The sequence below is a fragment of the Dermacentor variabilis genome, chromosome 8 (assembly GCF_050947875.1).
Source record: "Dermacentor variabilis isolate Ectoservices chromosome 8, ASM5094787v1, whole genome shotgun sequence".
In the NCBI taxonomy this organism is placed as follows: domain Eukaryota; kingdom Metazoa; phylum Arthropoda; class Arachnida; order Ixodida; family Ixodidae; genus Dermacentor; species Dermacentor variabilis.
Window position 1 is genome coordinate 62,420,443 of NC_134575.1, and position 18,908 is coordinate 62,439,350.

At 42.1% G+C, this 18,908-nt stretch overlaps 1 protein-coding gene across 13 annotated transcripts in view; it reads left to right on the forward strand.

Moving 5' to 3' along the window:
• The window catches only part of LOC142590271 (uncharacterized), a 45,031-nt gene that overhangs the window by 14,786 nt on the left and 11,337 nt on the right, over nucleotides 1–18,908 (forward strand). For 3 of the 13 annotated variants that reach the window (XM_075702233.1, XM_075702232.1, XM_075702237.1), the window contains 8 exons: nucleotides 2,742–2,774; nucleotides 3,225–3,260; nucleotides 4,498–4,533; nucleotides 5,240–5,275; nucleotides 5,640–5,675; nucleotides 7,317–7,355; nucleotides 10,839–10,898; nucleotides 13,974–14,003. In XM_075702233.1, coding sequence (XP_075558348.1) covers nucleotides 2,742–2,774; nucleotides 3,225–3,260; nucleotides 4,498–4,533; nucleotides 5,240–5,275; nucleotides 5,640–5,675; nucleotides 7,317–7,355; nucleotides 10,839–10,898; nucleotides 13,974–14,003 — 306 coding nt within the window. Of the gene's footprint in view, nucleotides 1–2,741; nucleotides 2,775–3,224; nucleotides 3,261–4,497; nucleotides 4,534–5,239; nucleotides 5,276–5,639; nucleotides 5,676–7,316; nucleotides 7,356–10,838; nucleotides 10,899–13,973; nucleotides 14,004–17,365; nucleotides 17,431–18,908 lie in introns of all 13 variants that reach the window. The other 10 variants (XM_075702236.1, XM_075702242.1, XM_075702234.1 and 7 more) reach the window with 6 other exon arrangements.

An 18,908-nucleotide genomic window follows, 5' to 3' on the forward strand; every position in this document is an offset into this window, starting at 1 on the left:
ATGTCATGCACCTTGCCGCTGCTTGTCTAAAGTTCCGTGGTTTTTTGCGTGTTCATACACGATCGTGAACATAAATGCCGCGTTTGGCTACTTCAAACTCTTCAACATTATCTGCCTGTGTCACACTGGCTGCTTCGAACTCTTCGATTGGTGATGGTAGTAGAACAGGTTCATCAGGGGTTCAGTTCTCAAGGTGCTCTGCTAGAACCTGAAAGTGTGCAAGACATGGATGTCATGAATTTCAGCATATCATGCATATCAGCCAACATGACAAAAGTTGGATTACTTACAGTAATTGAAGTACTATTTCAGTAATTTATGTGATGGATTAGTTGTCTAGTGATTTAGCAATGTGAAATATTTGATGTCTGTAATTTCATGGCTAAAGTAATTTATTAATTGCGTTAAATATGCACCAGTAAACTGTGTACGGCGCCAGAACTTTGGTAGTGTCGTGAGGAGTCGTGGAGGCACATGAGGGGGGAGGGCATGAAATGTTCGCAAGTGTATGTTACCTTGAAGAAAGGTTGGCGTCCCTTTATACTTTGCTTTTTTCTTCTTGTATGCATGAATACTTTTTGGAAGCAATCGTAAAGTAATACCATTACTGTTTTGAAAGCGGTATTTGGTAATGTAATTCAAATCAATGAGCGTTATAAGAAAGTAATGAGTAATGTATTATATTTACTTTCAAATAATCATTTTGCCATGCGTGATGCATAGCTAGTTAAAGGCAAGAAAACATTTTTTTCCAGCAGCGATGCCTGTATTTGGCTAGACCACTTCGAACGCTGACAAGTTCAATACCTCACAACGTTACTTAATTATTTGAGCCCGTTCACCTTGCCACGGGCGCGGCTGTGCCGACGCTCGTTTTTGCGACATTTCCCTGCTGGTAGCAAGCTGTGAGTGCGAAATCTACGGAGCGAAGTTTTTACACGACGAGTTCAACTGCTCTAACGCGAGCATGAAAATATTACCGTAACGCCTTATGTCGTGCGATTTGAACATGAATACGGAACAGCTAACCCTGGGGGCACCACGTGGTAGGATGAGTAGCAAATATCACTGAATGCGCAAGCGTACCCTGGCCAGTTATTTCATCGTAACAAAATAGTGCCGAACAAATAGCCGTAGTACAGTGTTCCGTGACAAAGCGGAATGGAAAGAACAGGATGAAAACGGCAAGCACTTTGCACGCATGTGCCTATTCCCGGCTGTGCCTCCACCTCGCTTTGTCATAGGCCGCTGTAAGGCTGTTTGTTCGACACTCAGATGATCACCCGTTTAAAAAATTGCCCGTGTGCACATTAAAACCCTTACCTCACCCTTTCTCCCCTTGGCGAATGCCGCTCTAGGAAGTGGCGAGGTTTTTCTCTCGTGGGAGAATATTGATGAACAGCGCCGGCCTTCAGTCGTGCCGATTTAATTGGAATACCGATTGCCCGCATCGTTGTCAAGCTCCGATGATAATCACTGTCGCGGAAATGGTCCGAACACAGCACAGTTGATTTCGTCGGCAAGAAATTATCTCTCCACACCGCACGGAACCCACTGCGCTGCAAGTTTCTTGTCCTTCGGGAACACGTGAAACACCACATCGTCTCACCCGCCTGTGCTCGCACAGCCGAATGCTGCACAGAACGAGGGCATGTTGGGCGCCCTTGGCTGTAGGCACTCGCGCAGTTGGGTAGAGCATCGCATGCGTAATGCGAAGTCGTGGGATCTTTCCCCAGCTGCGGCAAGTAGTTTTTTCATCCACTTTCATTTATTTAGCATTTCGTTAATTCAGTTATTAAGTACAAGTAATTTCCCCTATGTTGCCATTGGCGCCTTGGTTTCTTCGCTTCTCATGATATGATCAATAAAATTTGGGCCTCTCGGTTGAACTGCTTTCTTCGAACTCTTTACACAGCAATATATAAAGTATACAGTATACAGTGTTATGTTCGGATACAATAAATCATATAAAATGGTCTGGTACCGCAAGAAATTGTACTCAAGATACGTCTTTACAAAGCCTTTGGTAGATAAATGGCATTAGCATAACATACCTATAGGATTTTTGAATAATCTAAGAACTCTCATATATAGCATCGCTCGGCCAGTATATGAGTTCCTTGCTTTCGCATACATGTGTGAAGTGTGCTTTTATGTTTCGAGCTCTCAAAGAAGTGGTTATTGAAATAATGTTGAATTTTTATTTACCTCCGCTAATCAGAAAATTGTGGATCCTGAAAAAAAAAAACTTTTCTTTGACTCTATGTGTACGTTGCTTTGCTCCTGCTACAAACAGGAAGAAGGGAGGGGTATCGGGTTTCTGCTCACTGTACTCTCCTCTTGATACACGTTACAATGGCTACTATAGGACTGTATAATCTGCATTCGGTGCTTCCGTGTGACATAAAACATTCCAAGCTCATTTTTTATTAAAAAAACGAATATACTTGCACAAAGTTTCCGTTCGCATTTCCAGTTCGCAGAAAAGAATAGCCAGCTCATTCACCACATCTAAGACACATAGTTAAAAGAAAATATTTAATAAAGTGCATCATAGAGTGGATAATTTGTTCGGCTTCTTATGTTTAAACATAGAATCAGCTTTAGCATCGTGAACACTGGCGTGTATCATCTTAAGCATACAAAGCTGGCAGTGTAGGTTATCTCAAAAACATACCATATAATAATCTGAAGTAGGATAATCTATAAACTAAAGCTCCACTTCTTTTTCATGGTTGCAGAAATGAAAAGCTTCTCCGTTACACGTGCAATCGGTAAGGAGAAGGGCATGTTTTATGAAGGCTCTCTTTATTCAGTAAATGACCTGTATGGTTTCACGAACAAAAGGGAGGTGGCGGTATTGCCTTAAAATATGCAAGGATCGTTTCTCACGTGAGAATAAAGATGAAATAAGTCCTAATTTTGTCAACGTATTTCAAGTCTACAAAAATTCAAAGCACATTTCAAGAAGATAACTTAAACATATGCTCAGATAACGCGGTTCTTTCTATAAGGTAGTACGCCAATGCTTCTAAATAAAAATGGTAAGAAAATTATCGCAAGGGACATCCTGCAACTACCGATAAATATTATTTTCTATTATTAGCAAACAAAGACGCTCCTGCACTTTATGTCAAGCACTTATTTCATGAGAATGCCACTTCTTGTGTCGTCAGAAATTACTAGAGAGTCTCTAATGGAGCTTTCCGGTATTTAATTCGCAGAAACTGCAACCCCTACCGCAAGCCCATCAAGGATTCGTTAGAGATAGACAATTTTTTCATGAGTAATTTCACTGGAAGCAAGGTTTTTTCGGCAGGCGATACAAACGTATGATCATACAGAGCACAAATTGTTTGCGGTTACGGTACAAATGTTACACTGCTTCTTTTCACTAATAAACCGAACGTAGTAACATTGTGTTCGTCTGTTGAGATGGAAGCTTTTCAAGAACTCAAATTCTTTGCATTGCCGCGTTCTCATAAAAGATAAGCACGGCCACAGGCACACCTAAAGCCGGCTTGTCAAGGCCGTGTTCTTTAATTTAGCAGTGTTATATAGTACCTGCACATGGCTGCTTGGTAGGCATTGCGTACCATTATTATAAGCAATACGGGTTTATCAGCACTTCAAAGCCGCAATTTCTTGGTGCAGGCAAATAGAGAAGTTAACACAAAACACGAATAAGCTTGAAAAGCGAAAAGCAGATCAATTCATGAAATTGGTAGTTAGGAAGATATTTTGTTTCTGACTGAAGGACCTGCTTCGATTTTCAAACAATGCAAGTGAAGGTGCGTTATTGAAGAAGAACGTGTTACCGCTTTGTATTCAGACAGGTTTGCCGTATTGGGAAAAAGGAGTTGTATTTCATTTTATCTCTTATTGAGAACTAAGCAAGCTCGTCGATCATTTAGTGAAAGAATGCAAGATCTACTCAGGTTCTCCTAGAAATTCGTGTTCATAGAAATGGCAAGCCTGCGAACGAGAACATCTGAAAAGGATAAAGGGTAGAAGGTTTTTATTTTAATCTGCTAAATAACTACAGAGAGTCAGTAGCTCGATGGCCAATGGTATAAAATGAAGTTTATTGTGGAGACTCTTGTGTCCTTTTATTAAAATATGAGTATTATATCCCATATTACCTTACGCAACAGCCAGTATGGCTAAGATGGCTTATGTAAAAAGCGTGGCTTTCATGTACAATAAGAACATTATATGTAATAACGCAGCGTTGCCATTGCCTCCTGTCAAAAAAGCACCATAGGAATCCCAGCTAAAAGTAGTACATAAAGATTTTCTTTAGTAATTTCACTTCATGTATAGTTTAATTTTATCATACATTGAATGGAGATTAAAGGCTGAATAGTGTCAGGCAGTCTTAGCTGTGATGTCATGTACAAATAAAGGAAACAGAAACTGCCATTCTGTAAAGCTATCATATGAACGCGTAATAAATAATAAATAGCAGTCCTGTGCGGCTTTTGTTCCTGTTCCCAGGAACTACTAGAAGACCAATGGCTACAACCAAGGCTCGTAAGTAGCGGTCGACTTCATTTCTTGAGAAACTTTTTTGACCATACAGTAACTGCTGGAGGGGAGGGGGGGGCTGCTCTACCGTGGCTACCAGAAACGGAGGTTCTTTTAGCAGTGAAAGAATGAAGCGCTATTACAAGCTGCAGGCATGAAAAGCAATTTGTGCCGCTACATTGAAGTACATGCATTTCATTAGCAATAAAACGTTACCGTGGCCCGCAATCTCTGACACATATTGTGTGAGAATGCGCCCTTTCGTGATGACGAAGAACATCTTTCAGCTTCTGTTACTTCATTTTACTCGTGTAAAATGACCACCGCCAATAAATAATAAATAAATATTAAAGTCATTCTACATTCATCGTGTTCATAGAAACGACAGGAATATCTGTGTCCGCGCCAAATAACGGTACTGAGATTACTTTTATTTTTTGACGAACTCGAGTGGACCACACAGAAACTGCTCGGAGGGCATAGTGTCACATCCCTACTGGAAACACGGGTTTTATGAAGTGAATAAATGACACGGCAAATTTTTATCTTGTTATGTACTGCATAGATTAAAGGCGTAGTACTGTGTGGCTGATTTAGCTTTAATGTCTTGTAAAAATAATAGAAACAATAGCTGTCATGCTATCAAACTATCATTCGAAGTTGTAATAAATAACAAATAGCAATGCTGTGCCGCTTTTGTTCCTGTTCCCAGGAGCTACAGGAACATCACTGGCTACAACCAAAGCTCGTAAGTAGCGGTCAATATCATTTCTAGAGAAACTTTTACACGAACTGCAGGGAGTGCCTGCTCTACTGTAGCTACGAGAAACGCAGGTTATTTTAGAGGTGAAAGAATAAAACACTTTACAAAGGGCAAGAATGAAAGGCGTTTGGTGCAGCTATGTTGAAATGTACACATTCAATTAGCAGTAAAATGTTACCGTGGCCCATAATTAACCTCTGACATTTGTTGTGTTGGAAAGTGCCGTTTCGTGATGACGAAGAACATATTAGATTTTGCTTAAGCTGCTTCATTATACTCGTTCAAAACTACAATCGCCTGTAAAGAATAAATACATATCAAATTTATGCTGAATTCTTCATGTTCGCAGACACGACGGGAATATTAGTGACCACGCCAAATACTGGTAAGGAGATTAATTTTTACAAAATCGATTGACCGTACGGAAACTGTTCGGAAGGCATAGTGTGTGATCGCTATGGGAAACGCTGGTTTTATGAGCAGTGAGGAAATGACACGGTATTTAATATCGGAAGAACAATAAACAATTTGCAGTGCTACATCGCAAGATGGGCATACCATTAGGAATGAAAGGTTGCCATCGGCCGTAATACAGTTATTACAGTATTACAGTTATTTTGTCAAGAGGTGTCTGTTGTACTAGTACTAGTATTACTAGCATTACTAGAACTAGTATTAGTACTACGCATTACACTGATAAGGAAAGATCAGCATTAGTTTTTGAGAAATTTTATTGAGCGTACAATAACTGCGTTCGAGGGCATGCTGTACAATTTATTTGCGAAAAACTGGCTTTAACAGCAGCAAAAGAATGAGTTGCAGTTTCTGTAACCGAATTCAGCACGGATATGAAAATGCTGAGGAGGATACACGCATAACTATTAGCAGTAAAATGTGCTGATGCTCCATGCTAGCACCAACTAGCTCCTAAAGTAGCTTTGCAAGAATTGATACGGTTCATATGTGTAGTTCCCTGTAGACGTATATAGCCCTTTTTGTAAGAGAGCCAAAGCGCTGGGATCCATACGTTTGTTACCCTTGGCAGCCCACATGACAAGCTCTTGTTATACTTTCGAACACTTTAGCTATATAAACATTCGAAGTATTTAAATTATAGTGCCGACTGACAGCGTTCGCGTTTAGCCGCGTAAAAATTCTGCACACGCCAGGGCAGCTGACGTCTTTTGCCGAGTCAACACTTTTAGACTTCTCTTTATACCTGACAGACCTCTAGTCTTCTGAATATTTGCATGATTACGCTTATACTTAGTCAAGGCTGCAACTGTAGCTGAAACCTTTGTCAAGTAACTATTAGAGTGCTGTTCAGAGCACTTACAAACACCTGTGAGAGGTAATACTCCGTTCTTGAAAATGATTAAAAAGACAAGTTGTGTTAAATGCTAGTATCGTATAGAACTCCGCTGACGCTGCTATTCCACATCTGAGGATGAACGCTGAACAGAAGAATATGCCAAGTGCGCGGTGCAAACTGCACAAATGTGCTCTACACTGATTGGACCAGAAGACCTGGACAGGGTTTTAGTGAAAGTGCTACTAGTCGCTCAAGCTGCAAAACACATTCTCTTCACTGGGTGCATGCCTTGCCATAATTATTGGAGATTTACACCACCATTCAGTGAAGCGTATTTTTGGCAGCCTGATTGCTGCATTAGCTTATATTACGTCGAACAATGTGTAGCGCCTGCATAACAGAACGAGCAGGTGTAGTATATAATATGGAAACTTTTGAGCGCAGTGGTTAAGTTGTTTGAATGCAAATAATCAAAATTTCATTCGTAATAATTTCAGTTTGTTAAAAGGTAAGCAGGGGTACTTACAACTCATTTCATTGCGTGTTCTACAAACCGCAGACAATCATTACTGAAGGTAGAGTTGCTATATTAAAGTATTGTGTACTAGAGTTATATGATGGCAGAATTTTCCGTACAAGCATCAACATTTCGCCGACCGGCGGACTTGAACGCAGTGTCTTATCTTTTGCCTTTTGGATTATATTATTTCACAGTAAATTCGACCACCTCCATGACGACTATTTCTCTAAATGGTAAGTTTACTGCTTTTCAATTTTCATATTACAATTTTTGAACTACAGAAGAAACCTGAGTTGCTCAAAACATGCCTAACGCTACAAATAATACTACATCACAATTTGAAAGTTTGTTACAGATATCGCTGCTTGCATACTGTAATCGAAATTTGCCTGTAGCACTGCAAATTCTTTTTTAATAAGTGTAACCTTATTAACCCAGTAAATCCATGACGAAGGCTACAAATCGCCTGTGAATTTTATAGAGGTACTGTGAACTGAAAAACTGCGATAACCGCAAAGACTGTTCACAGCTTGTCCTTGATGACAGCATTTAATGCTAGCGATCCGTTGCTAGAATGTTCAAGGATCAATATAAAGTTGGCAGTGCGCAGTATTTTGTGTTCCCTTCGTATTCTACAGTATGCATCCTGCCACTGAATTGTAGTAACGCGGCTGTGCACTCACCACTCCTTCACAAGCTCTTGTCAATGAAGGGCAAGGATCAACTGCTTTCATGGGCCACGATTTAACGTAATTATTGTGCTCTTTTATTAGGTCATTGCTGGCCTAGGTATTATCAAAATGGGCCAAGAAAGGACCGAATCGCTTGCTGTTTCGCGTACTAGTGCAACGTCTGCGGTCTCACTGCGTTGCAAATTAAGTGAGGTGCGTTAACAGCTTTGCAAAGACGCCTACAGCTTGTGCAATGCAGCATTTTATAAAGAAGAGACATTGTTTGCTAATGCGAGGCCCATGGCAGACATGTACGGGAAGGAAGGCCTCTAGATAACTGACATTTTTTGTGTGAACGTCCCTTATCAAAAACGTTGACCGATCCCGGAAGTAGTGCAATACCGGGCTGAGCCGCGGCAAAGGTGAAGCAGGGTTAAAGCACTCAGCAAAGACAGGCGAAAAGCGCATACATTATTTATAATCCCGTATGCAACATCGAGAACGGCATTGGTTTCAATAAAAGCAAGTAAAAGAAGCGTCGGAACCACATATTCTATGCTGCTTCTCGATGCATGCGTCCGTGTCGTAATGTTTTCAATATCGGGCTTCTACACTTGTTCTTTTGGGTTGGAATACTCCCGTTGAACATTTTTAATCAAATTTATTTATTTATTTATTTATTTATTATGCAGTACTTTTTGAAAATTACGAGTTTAACAAATCGCGAAACCCTTTGAAGACAGAAGGACGAAGTTTAGGCAAATCCGTGTATTTCTCATAGTTCTCATGTTGGCTTAACCGCCCAGATTGCAGCTTTATAAGGCACGCGTGTTGCAGCAGTGCTGTGGGTATGCCACGCAGCGTTACGGTTCCTGAGGAACCCCAGCGACGCACCAAAGGAATATTATCATTACTATTACTTTAAAATAATAAAAGACTCCATACACCCATCAGCAGTTGGAACCGCTTAGCTGGACATCCACTTTAGCAGCGCTGCGATGGCAAGTCATCTGTTTTTTTATTGCACAATATAAAGTTATCGGGGCTAAAAACAAGACAAGGTGAAAGCAACCGAACACGCTGCTTTTGCTTAAGTCCAGCTTTAAGCGCTGTTACATTGATGTTCCGGAATGAACCAGCGTGCCCAATTACACATACTTTCAATTTCAACTTTAATACCGTAAAATCGTCCTTGAAGTACCCGGTAGCATCCTTCACTTTGTATGTACTGAGGGCGACCATTTCAAGCCGCCATCTTGCAGTTTGTAAATGCTGCAAAAAAAGAACGACTGCGTGCGTTTAAACTGCCAGACTACGTATATCTTCTGTGGTCAGCTGATGCATAAAATGTTCAAGATTTCTTTTCTTACTATTACCTTATAAGCTTTATTAAACAATTTTTTAAACTATGCCGTTTAGACACAGAAGCAGGCGCTTAGACGTATGTGGAGATAGCAACCGTTCGCTTAAAATTGCTGTAAATAAAATTCTTTTGTTCTATAACACAATATATGAATGCAACATTGCGTGGTCGGAGACCATGTAAATGTTACATCTTCTAAATTGACGCAAACTCTCTGTATGCTTAATACATTATACGGTTGTTTTCCACTACCAGTGAAACAACGGACCAGATCAATTTAGAGGCACTTTTATAAAAATATTTGCACCAACATGAATAAATTAGCGCTACACAGTACTCCAGATAAGCCTGAATTCAGGTGTGAGAGGAACTTTTCACCCAAGTGCTCCTGCGGTCATTTTAATACTGACACTGTATAATGTCTGTGGGTTTAAAAATGACAAATGAAGCTTCTACTCACCCAACGCTACATTGAGTAAAAGGCAATAACACTATGTTGTCTGCTGCTTACAGTGCGCGTAATTGGTTTGTGATGCCGTGGGTGGGCTCACCTTCTGTAATGACAAACTCTGCAGCTTGCCGACGCTGTAGGAATCATCCAGGGTGAAAATTTAGGGAGGCCACAAAAATATATGCGTTATTGGCACTACAGAATTGCATTTCGACGCCAAAATAACGTGAATAACAGATACCCATCTAAAAATTATAAAATACAGAAACCCATTATTGTTGAGATATCACAGTATTGAAGGCTAAAAATGCTTTTGGGTATCATTCAACAGTGAGGAATGCTGCTGTTCAGAATAATATTTCTACAATTATTAGAAGCATCACAGTACCCATTGCAAAGTTGTTGAGCAATTCTTTCAGCCACTTCTCTAAATATAAAATGTGAACCACCGCCTCCCCATAAAAGTTAAAGATTTCCTAGGAGGGATACTGACAAACGAATACAAGTTGATATGGGGTCCGAGATACACAGGCCTGGAGGGAAACGAGTGCGGACGCTTTTGCTCGAGGACTCACGAACCGAGAAGAACCTCGACAGCACTGTCAATCCCCCCAAACATTCCAAGAGGAGTCAAGCGAAGAGGACAACGACCTATCCCGAATGGCCTCTTGTGAAGTTCTTGTTCAGCATCGCGGCACGCGACAAAAATACAGTGCCCCCCCCATATCATTAGAGGGGAGGACGCCATAGACCAGCGCAGGATACAAACGCAGGTCTTTCCAAACTACAAAGATTAAACAAAAATTTTCCAACGCTGTATGGGCACACCTGTCTGTGGTGTGGCGGCTCGCCATCGGTATATCACATTTTGTGGGGCTGCCAAAAGTGACCACCAAATTTAAATACCTTTTTAGGTAAATTTCAATCATCGAATATTTTGAGCAATGGGCGGCACAACTTGCAGCTCTGACCCAGAGGTGCATTTTGCGCTTTCGGATAGCGTCAAGCAGGCGGCAGTAGCCAATGGTATCCTGGGCTTGGGGACCCACCCACTAGGACTCATAGCTTTTCATCCCAACCCCTTTCAATAAAGTTACTCCTTCATTCCTCCTTTACGAAAGGCAAATTAGTTGTTTAGCAAAAATGTCTTAAAACTTTAAAAATCTGTAATTCCTATAGGCCCTGCACTATTGTGCTTTTAAGCTCAGTATATCTTCTTTTTACTTAACAGAAACGAACACCAACTTCACGACAGAAACGAGCACCAACTTCACGACAGCCATTTCAAATGGTAAGTACGAACTATCACCTTTATTCAAATACTTTCATTTCCAATGCGAGTACGACTAGTCATTCCAAATATAATGGACAAGGGTGAATGAAAGAACTGATGAACCTGTTTCAAAGGTTGGACAAATATTATTTCTATCATTTGACGGGCTCGGAAGAACTTGTTTTCGTCATATGTCTACAGGCAAAAAAGTTTCAAAGCATGTCTTATTCTGGGTGATTTCCATGTAGGGGATAAAAATGTAAATAATCAGAATGGCTGTACAAAGCTTGTGCATTATTGGACAAACTATGTTGTGGTGATAATAATTCAGAAAACATTGTACTTTATTTAACATCTTCCTAAATTTTCGTAAGAATGCCTAGTAAGATTGTATGGTAATACGTGTAGCATTGAATCATTATAGCGACACAACGTAGTGCCACCAATGAAACGAGCTATCTATGAGGCACGTATTACAGCAGGATTCCTCACTCGCGCTTCCCCAAGACGCTCGGCGCCATCAAGGGTCACCGCCACGAAGCATGGGCGTGGCCTCGATAATGCGTGGCGCGCCGGTGCGTGAGAACACTGGGAAATGTGTCACGCGGCCACGGCGCTGCTCTCTCGCGCCCTTCTGTCTGGATAAGCTACGCCATCTAGTTGGACTCTCGAGAAGAGCGCGTGTGGCCTCCGAGACGAGAAACGGTGCGCGCAGGCGCATGCGAAAGCTGCGAATTGTTCCCTCGCTTGCTGCGGAGTCAGTGGCGCATAGTCACCCAAGTTGGCCAGAGGTTCATTGAAGAACGGTAAATACCAATGCGTTCACGGAGCAGCTTGGTAAATCCTTGGCGGGAAAGGTGTACATTGAAAGTGGCGCATACTCAATGTATTTGTGACGCAGTCTGATAATGGACCGGGTTGCTGTCAGTGAGCAACTCTCGTGACGTGGGTTCGATTCGGCTCAGCATCGGTGAAAATTAAGGGATCTTCTTTGTCATTGTGGAGCGGCAGATTTTCAGTGACACATACCTAGTTACCGAAGTTTGCGTCAAAGACGTTTAATGAAGAGCGGCACACACTTGTTGGCACGTACCCACAGACCCAAGTTGGCATCAAAGAGGTGGTTTCCAAGAGGTAAACTATCACGCCGAGCGTTGACCGAGTAGTACACAGTGTGTCCCGCATAACTTGGTGGTGGTGGTAACAACTTTATTGAAAATCAGGCAAATTAGGGGCCTGGGCCTAGCCCGCTCCCGAGGAGGCCCGGAGATCCTGTCTGCTCGCCGCCTCACGGGCTTGCTGGATGGCCCATAGTAGATCATGGAGGTTTGAGCTGCGAACGGGGCCGTCCAGCGCGGCGGAGCTTCATGTGGGAAAACTGTATTATCTCTGCATATAACCTCACATTCCGAGAGAATGTTGCTAAGAGATGCGTGAGCCCTGTCGCATAGTTGGCAGTTACCGCCCAAATAAATTTCTGGACATATCCTGCTGAGATCGACGGGGTTGGGGAAGGTCTTGGTTTGTAAGTGTCTCGCCTACCGCTTGGGCTCTGTCGAGTTTGGGGTTAGCGGGTGAATAAACAAGCCTGAAGTTTTGATATAATTTTGTGGTATCAGAGTAACTTGTCATTTTGTCCTTCTCTGTCCGTGCCTCCGTTCGATTTCCGACCCCAAGAGAGGATCCTTCTACGCGGGCGCGGAATGTGAGACCTTGCGCTACGCGGTGGACCTCCTAGTTGAGGTTTAAAATTTAAATATTAAAGGCGCATCGGCAACGAATCGGACCAAATGCATACTATTTACAATAGCCTATAGTATCTCAGACAATTTTTGTTTTCCGTAAACCTCACATATACTTAACTTTAATTAGGTAAAAATTTTTAATGATTCACTGAGGACCGCAAGTATGATGCGCCAATTTGTAGAGAACCTTTAGCAACAACCGATACAGTTGTTTCCTTTAGGATGCGTCTCACGTAGTCCTTTTTCCTGGTTGCAAAGAAAGCCCGCGAAATATGAAAAAAAGAACACGTGGTATTGTGCTGCTTTCAAGCGTGTTGGGTGAACAATGTCGGATACATCGTGACTGGCGCCGAGTATGCGGCAGGGTGTTCTTTATCTCCTCGGTAGCGCTCGGCTTGCAGAATGCATTTTCGCCGTCATCCGACTGGAGCCGAACTTATACAAATTGGGCCCTCCTCGGTACAAATCCAGGTGCAAATAGAATGTGCCCCATTGCTCAAACCAAATGTGGCGTTGTGCTCGCTGCTTGAAAAGCAGTGCTTCTGCTCAACACAGTTTCAAACAGCAGTGGCAAATGTTCGAGTCAGTGTTTTGGCAAGGCTTCGCTCATTAGCTCCCGCGTCAGGCGTTCGTGTTTCTACCATTCATCGCCATTCACACCTCCATCTATATTTTTACGCTCATTTTGTTAAGTTCTTCACAATTATGTTGGATATACATTTATGCCGGGTTGTGGCGGGACGAAAGCGACAGAAACCAAGCAAAGAGAGAACATGATTGGCCAATTCTCTATCTGCGAAATGTTCTTCGTAGTCGTATACATGCATATATAATGTCAAACAACATTCCATAGGATATCTTTATAGGTGAGGCAGCCTTTCTGCATTTGATGAAACTGTATCTTGGAAAATTATTTGTAAGTTTTCACCTAATGGGACTTTGTTCTTTCCTTCTTACAGTGCAGATTTCTTGCGGTAGTAACATAAAATCAATTGGCTTGCATTTGGAGTCAAGTGACCCTATATGTTAGTATGCCATCACCTCAATGATGTATGTGTCTTGTGTCCCTTCGAAAGTGTTACCTGATAATTCTTTGTTTGTTATACTTGCTCAATGCAGGAGTAAAAATACCTAGAAAAAAATTTTGAAAACTACTTCGACAGATATTATCACTCGAGGCTGGAGCATGAACTTTTCACTGACATAAGTGTCGCGTGTGCCTATGATGTTCAAATGTTTTAGAAAACTTAATAGCGGGTACGTTGGGAAGGAATCCACATTTTTTATGTTTGCATATGTTTATCAGAAGAAATGTTGACAAATATCATGTTTCATTTTCTGCCAATAGGCACAAGTACGCCACGCCGCAGAGAATATGGTATGTTGACCCTTCATAAGATACATAAAAACGACGTTAGCACGAAGAAAGGCCACTCGTTCACGTAGATTGTTGCCAAAAATAATGTTTCGACGTAGTCACTGTTCAGGAAAGTGCGCTTGATTTCTTCGATTACAAATATAAAAGGCCAGTAATAGATACGTCAGTATGAATTGTTAAATATATTTACACGGGTCCTTCTCTGTTCATTGTAAAGTAATACACACCACTGTAATTTATTCGCGACTATCATTCACTGTAATCTTGTAATTTGTTGTTGTTTTCTAATCGCTACCCTCAAGCATGCCTGCTGCTCTTAGCGTACTATAAATTAATAAAGAATGCATCAAACCAATATCGCCGGTCATTTTTGGGAACACAACATGCTGAATATTGGGTTGGTTTGATTAGAAATTTAGGCCTATTTTTCTTCTGGTTAATGTTTATTGGAAGTGCTAATATGTTTTCCGCTCCCAAAGGCTCATTTTGCAACATAATATGTAGGAAAGCGGAGGTTTCCAATGACTGTTTATTGAAGTAGGTTTTAATACATGAAGGCAAGTTCAATTGTTCGCTATTCTAAGCAGTTCTATTGGGGGGGGGGGGTGCGGTGGGCTCTTTTTCCAGAAAGTCAAAATTGTCACAGGCAGGTGTTCAACCAGAACAGTGCTTGAAGTGTAGGTATAAACTATTACCTTCATGCCGGCTAATGTCAGAATTAACAAGGACAATCTCAAAAACTCTAATGAATGAATGTTTGATGTTTTGTGGCGCAAGGGCCAAGTATGGCCAAAGAGCGCCATGTCCGTGTTAATGGGCTTGCAGTGAAATTATGAGTTCGATGAAGTTGGTGTGACGTGGCTGTAGAGGGGCCTTAAAAACGGTCGCGCTAAAGCGCGCAAAATCTGTATAATAAGATTATGGCGATGACTTATGACGTGTACTATGAACATTAAGATACATTTAAATAGAATGATACGATGCGTAAAAATATCTAAGGTTATAAGATATGCTCGAGCACTACTGCCTCCTTAGAGCCCTTGAAAAAACAAGGGCCTGGAGGCATGTGCTAGGCAAAACTGTTATCGCAGCGGCATCCTCTGGAGCGAGGATGCTCTACGAATTTCTTGGGCATATAACGTGTAGTACGACATCATTTAAGAAGCTCAGGACTGTCTTGTTGTCAAAAAGCGGTTCCTTACCAAGAAACATAACGGGGTGTAGAGGGATGTGATGTTTGTAAGCAAGCGGAAAATGTTTCTTTCTCTCCGTTTCGGCTTCCCGACACTCCAGGAGCACGTGGAGGACAGTAAGCACCTCACCGCATCTACCACAGATTGGAGGTTCACTTCCAGTAAGCAGATAATTATGGGTGCCAAATGTGTGTCCTATTCTGAGGCGACAGAATAGGACATCTGTTCGCCGAGATTTTGTTGGGGAGGGCCAAAAACCTAACTGCGGCTTTATAACGTGCAGTTTATTATTTATCTCTGCGTCCCACATGCGTTGCCAGTGGTTTCGCAGTTTCTTTCGTATGTAAGGTTTCAGATCTGTGAGAGGCACCAAATCAGTATTATTAACAGCAGGGAGTGCAATTGACGTAGCCATCTGGTCTGCCAAGACGTTACCTTCGATTCCCCTGTGGCCGGGTACCCAGCATATGATGATTTGCTGGTTAGATAGATAAGTTTTGCATATGTCGGAATAGACCTCAGTAAGTACAGGATTTTTATGTTTGTAGGGTGACATTAAGGCCTTCACCACACTTAGGGAGTCTGTATATATTACGGCTTTTTGGAGTTTTGTTTTCTTTATATGCTTTACAGCCGACCATATAGCGTAGGCCTCTGCCGTAAAGATACTTGTTTCTGGATGTAGTACATCGCATTCGGAAAAAGAAGGACCGACGGCTGCATAAGATACTCCGGCATGTGACTTGGAAGCGTCTGTGTAGAACTCTGTGCACGAGTGTTTGTACTGAAGTTCTAGGAAATGCATTCGAATTTCTACATCTGGAGCGTGCTTTGAAACTTTTAGAAAGGATACGTCACATTCTGTGACCTGCCAGTCCCAAGGAGGTAATAGCTTGGTTGGGCGCATTAAGCGGTGCTCCAGGAGTGGGACATGCATTTCATCGCTAAGCTCCTTCACACGCAGCGAGAAAGGCTGTCTTATAGACGGACGGTTGCGGAAAAGTGTTGCATACGTCATATCGGTAATGGTATTAAGACATGGGTGTTCAGGAATGGAATGCACTTTAAGGAAATAAGTAAAGCTGACGTATGATCTCTGTAAGCGGAGCGGCCACTCATTCGATTCGGCATATAGGCTTTCGATCGGGCTTGTTCTGAAAGCACCAGTGGCTAGGCGGATACCTAGATGATGGACAGGATCCAGCATCCTTAGCGCGCTGGGGGCGGCAGAATTATACACTACGGCCCCATAATCCAATCGTGACCGTATTAGGCTCTTGTAGAGATTCATTAGACACTTTCTGTCACTTCCCCACGTAGTCTTGGATAGAAGTTTTATTAAGTTCATTGTTTTTAGACATTTTTCTTTGAGATATTTGATGTGTGGAATGAAAGTGAGTCTATCGTCAAGTATAATACCTAGGAATTTGTGCTCTTTGTTGATAGGAATTTGTTGTCCACACAGTTCTAAGCAAGGATCCGGGACCAGGCCTCTCTTTCGTTTAAAAAGTACACAAGAACTTTTGTGAGGATTGATTTTAAATCCGTTTTTCTCTGCCCATTTTGATACTTTGTTTAAACCATGCTGTACCTGTCTCTCGCACACTGCGAGGTTACAGGATTTAAAAGCTATTTGAATGTCGTCCACATAGATAGAGTAAAAAATGGCCGGAGGTAATGAAGCACGGAGCGTGTTCATCTTCACTATAAAGAGCGTGCAGCTAAGGACGCCTCCCTGGGGTACACCAGTTTCTTGTGTAAAAGGACGTGACAGTACATTGCCGACTTTTACACGGAATGTGCGATTGGACAAATAGCTTTCTATGAGGTTTAGGATATTGCCATGAATGCCCATTTCTGACAGGTCTCTTAAGATTCCGTATCGCCACGTTGTGTCGTATGCCTTCTCCATATCGAGGAATACGGATAGGAAAAACTGTTTGTGTACAAATGCGTCACGGATGTTTGCTTCTATACGTACAAGGTGATCAGTTGTGGAGCGCCCTTCCCTGAAGCCACACTGATAAGGATCAAGTATTTTGTTCTGTTCAAGGAAATGGATGAGGCGCCGATTTATCATTTTTTCAAATACCTTACACATGCAACTTGTGAGGGCTATCGGGCGGTAGCTTGCCACTGAGGAAGGATCTTTGCCTTGTTTTAAAACAGGGACCACAATGGCTTCTTTCCATGCAGTCGGAAGGTACCCTGCGTCCCAGATAGTGTTGAAAAGTGTAAGTAGTGTAACTTGCGTGTCATTGTGTAAGTTTTTCAGCATTTCATACATTATTCTGTCCGATCCTGGCGCAGAGCTCTTGCATGCGCTCAAGGCAGCTCTGAACTCTGCAATACTAAAAGGACGGTTGTATGGTTGATTTTGACGACATTTTCTGTTGAAAGCCTTACGTTCTTCTATTTGCTTGTATTTGAGGAAGGATTGTGAATAATTTGATGAACTTGACACGTTCTCAAAATACTCCCCAAGTGAATCTGCCTGGTCTTGTAGTGTATCGCCCTGTGTGTTTACCAGGGGGAGTGAATGTGTTTGCCGCCCTTTAATCCTATTAACTCTGTTCCAGGCTTTGGCCTCATCCCTAAACGAGTTAATACTTGATAAAAACTTGTGCCAGCTTTCTCTTCTGGCCTGTCGGCGGGTTCGCCTGCCTTGGGACTTTATTTTTTTAAAGTTTATAAGATTCTCTGCAGTGGGAGAAGCGCGTAGCAACGCCCACGCCTTGTTCTGATTCTTACGGGCGATCCTACATTCGCTGTTCCACCACGGTACACGTCGTTTGCATGCCAGACCACTCACTTCGGATATGCATTTTGATGCGGCATCTATTATGAATGATGTTAGATACTCTACAGCAGCATCAATTTCTAGAGAAGACATGTCGGCCCATGAGATGTTAGTGAGAGTTCGAAATTTCTCCCAGTCTGCTGTGTCTACCTTCCACCTAGGAGCTTGCGGAGTATATTCGTTTTCTTTAGATGTTCTTATCAGTATGGGAAAGTGGTCGCTCCCGTAAGGATTCTTCGTAACTTCACATTCAAGTTCGAGCAGTATAGACGGGGAAACTATACTAAGATCTATTGAAGAAAATGTTCTGTTTGCTAGAGAGTAATATGTGGGTTCCTTTTTATTCAGCAAGCACGCACCGGAAGAAAAGAGGAACTGTTCAACAAGACGACCTCGCGCGTCTGTACGAGAGTCGCCCCACAGGGAGCTGTGCGCATTGAAATCGCCAAGAACAACATAAGGTTCTGGCAATTCGTCTATAAATGACTGAAATTCATGCTTGTTTAATTTGAAGTGTGGGGGTACATAAAGCGAGCAAATGGTGACGAGTTTATTTAAAAGAACAGCTCGAACCGCCACTGCTTCAAGGGGCGTTCGTAGCTGTAAACGTTGACAGGCTACACTTTTTTGAATTATAAGTGCAACACCGCCCGATGATGCGACAGCATCATCGCGATCTTTCCGAAACGTAACATATTGTCGAAGAAAGTTTGTGTATTTTGATTTTAGGTGTGTTTCCTGTAAACACAGCACTTTTGGATTGTGTGTATGGATGAGTTCTTGCACATCATCAAGATTCCTAAGAAGACCTCTGACATTCCATTGAATGATTTGTGTATCCATATTTAAAGAAATATAGGTGCTGTGTTTACGGAAACGGAAGAGATGTCTTACATTACAGAGCCCTTTCGA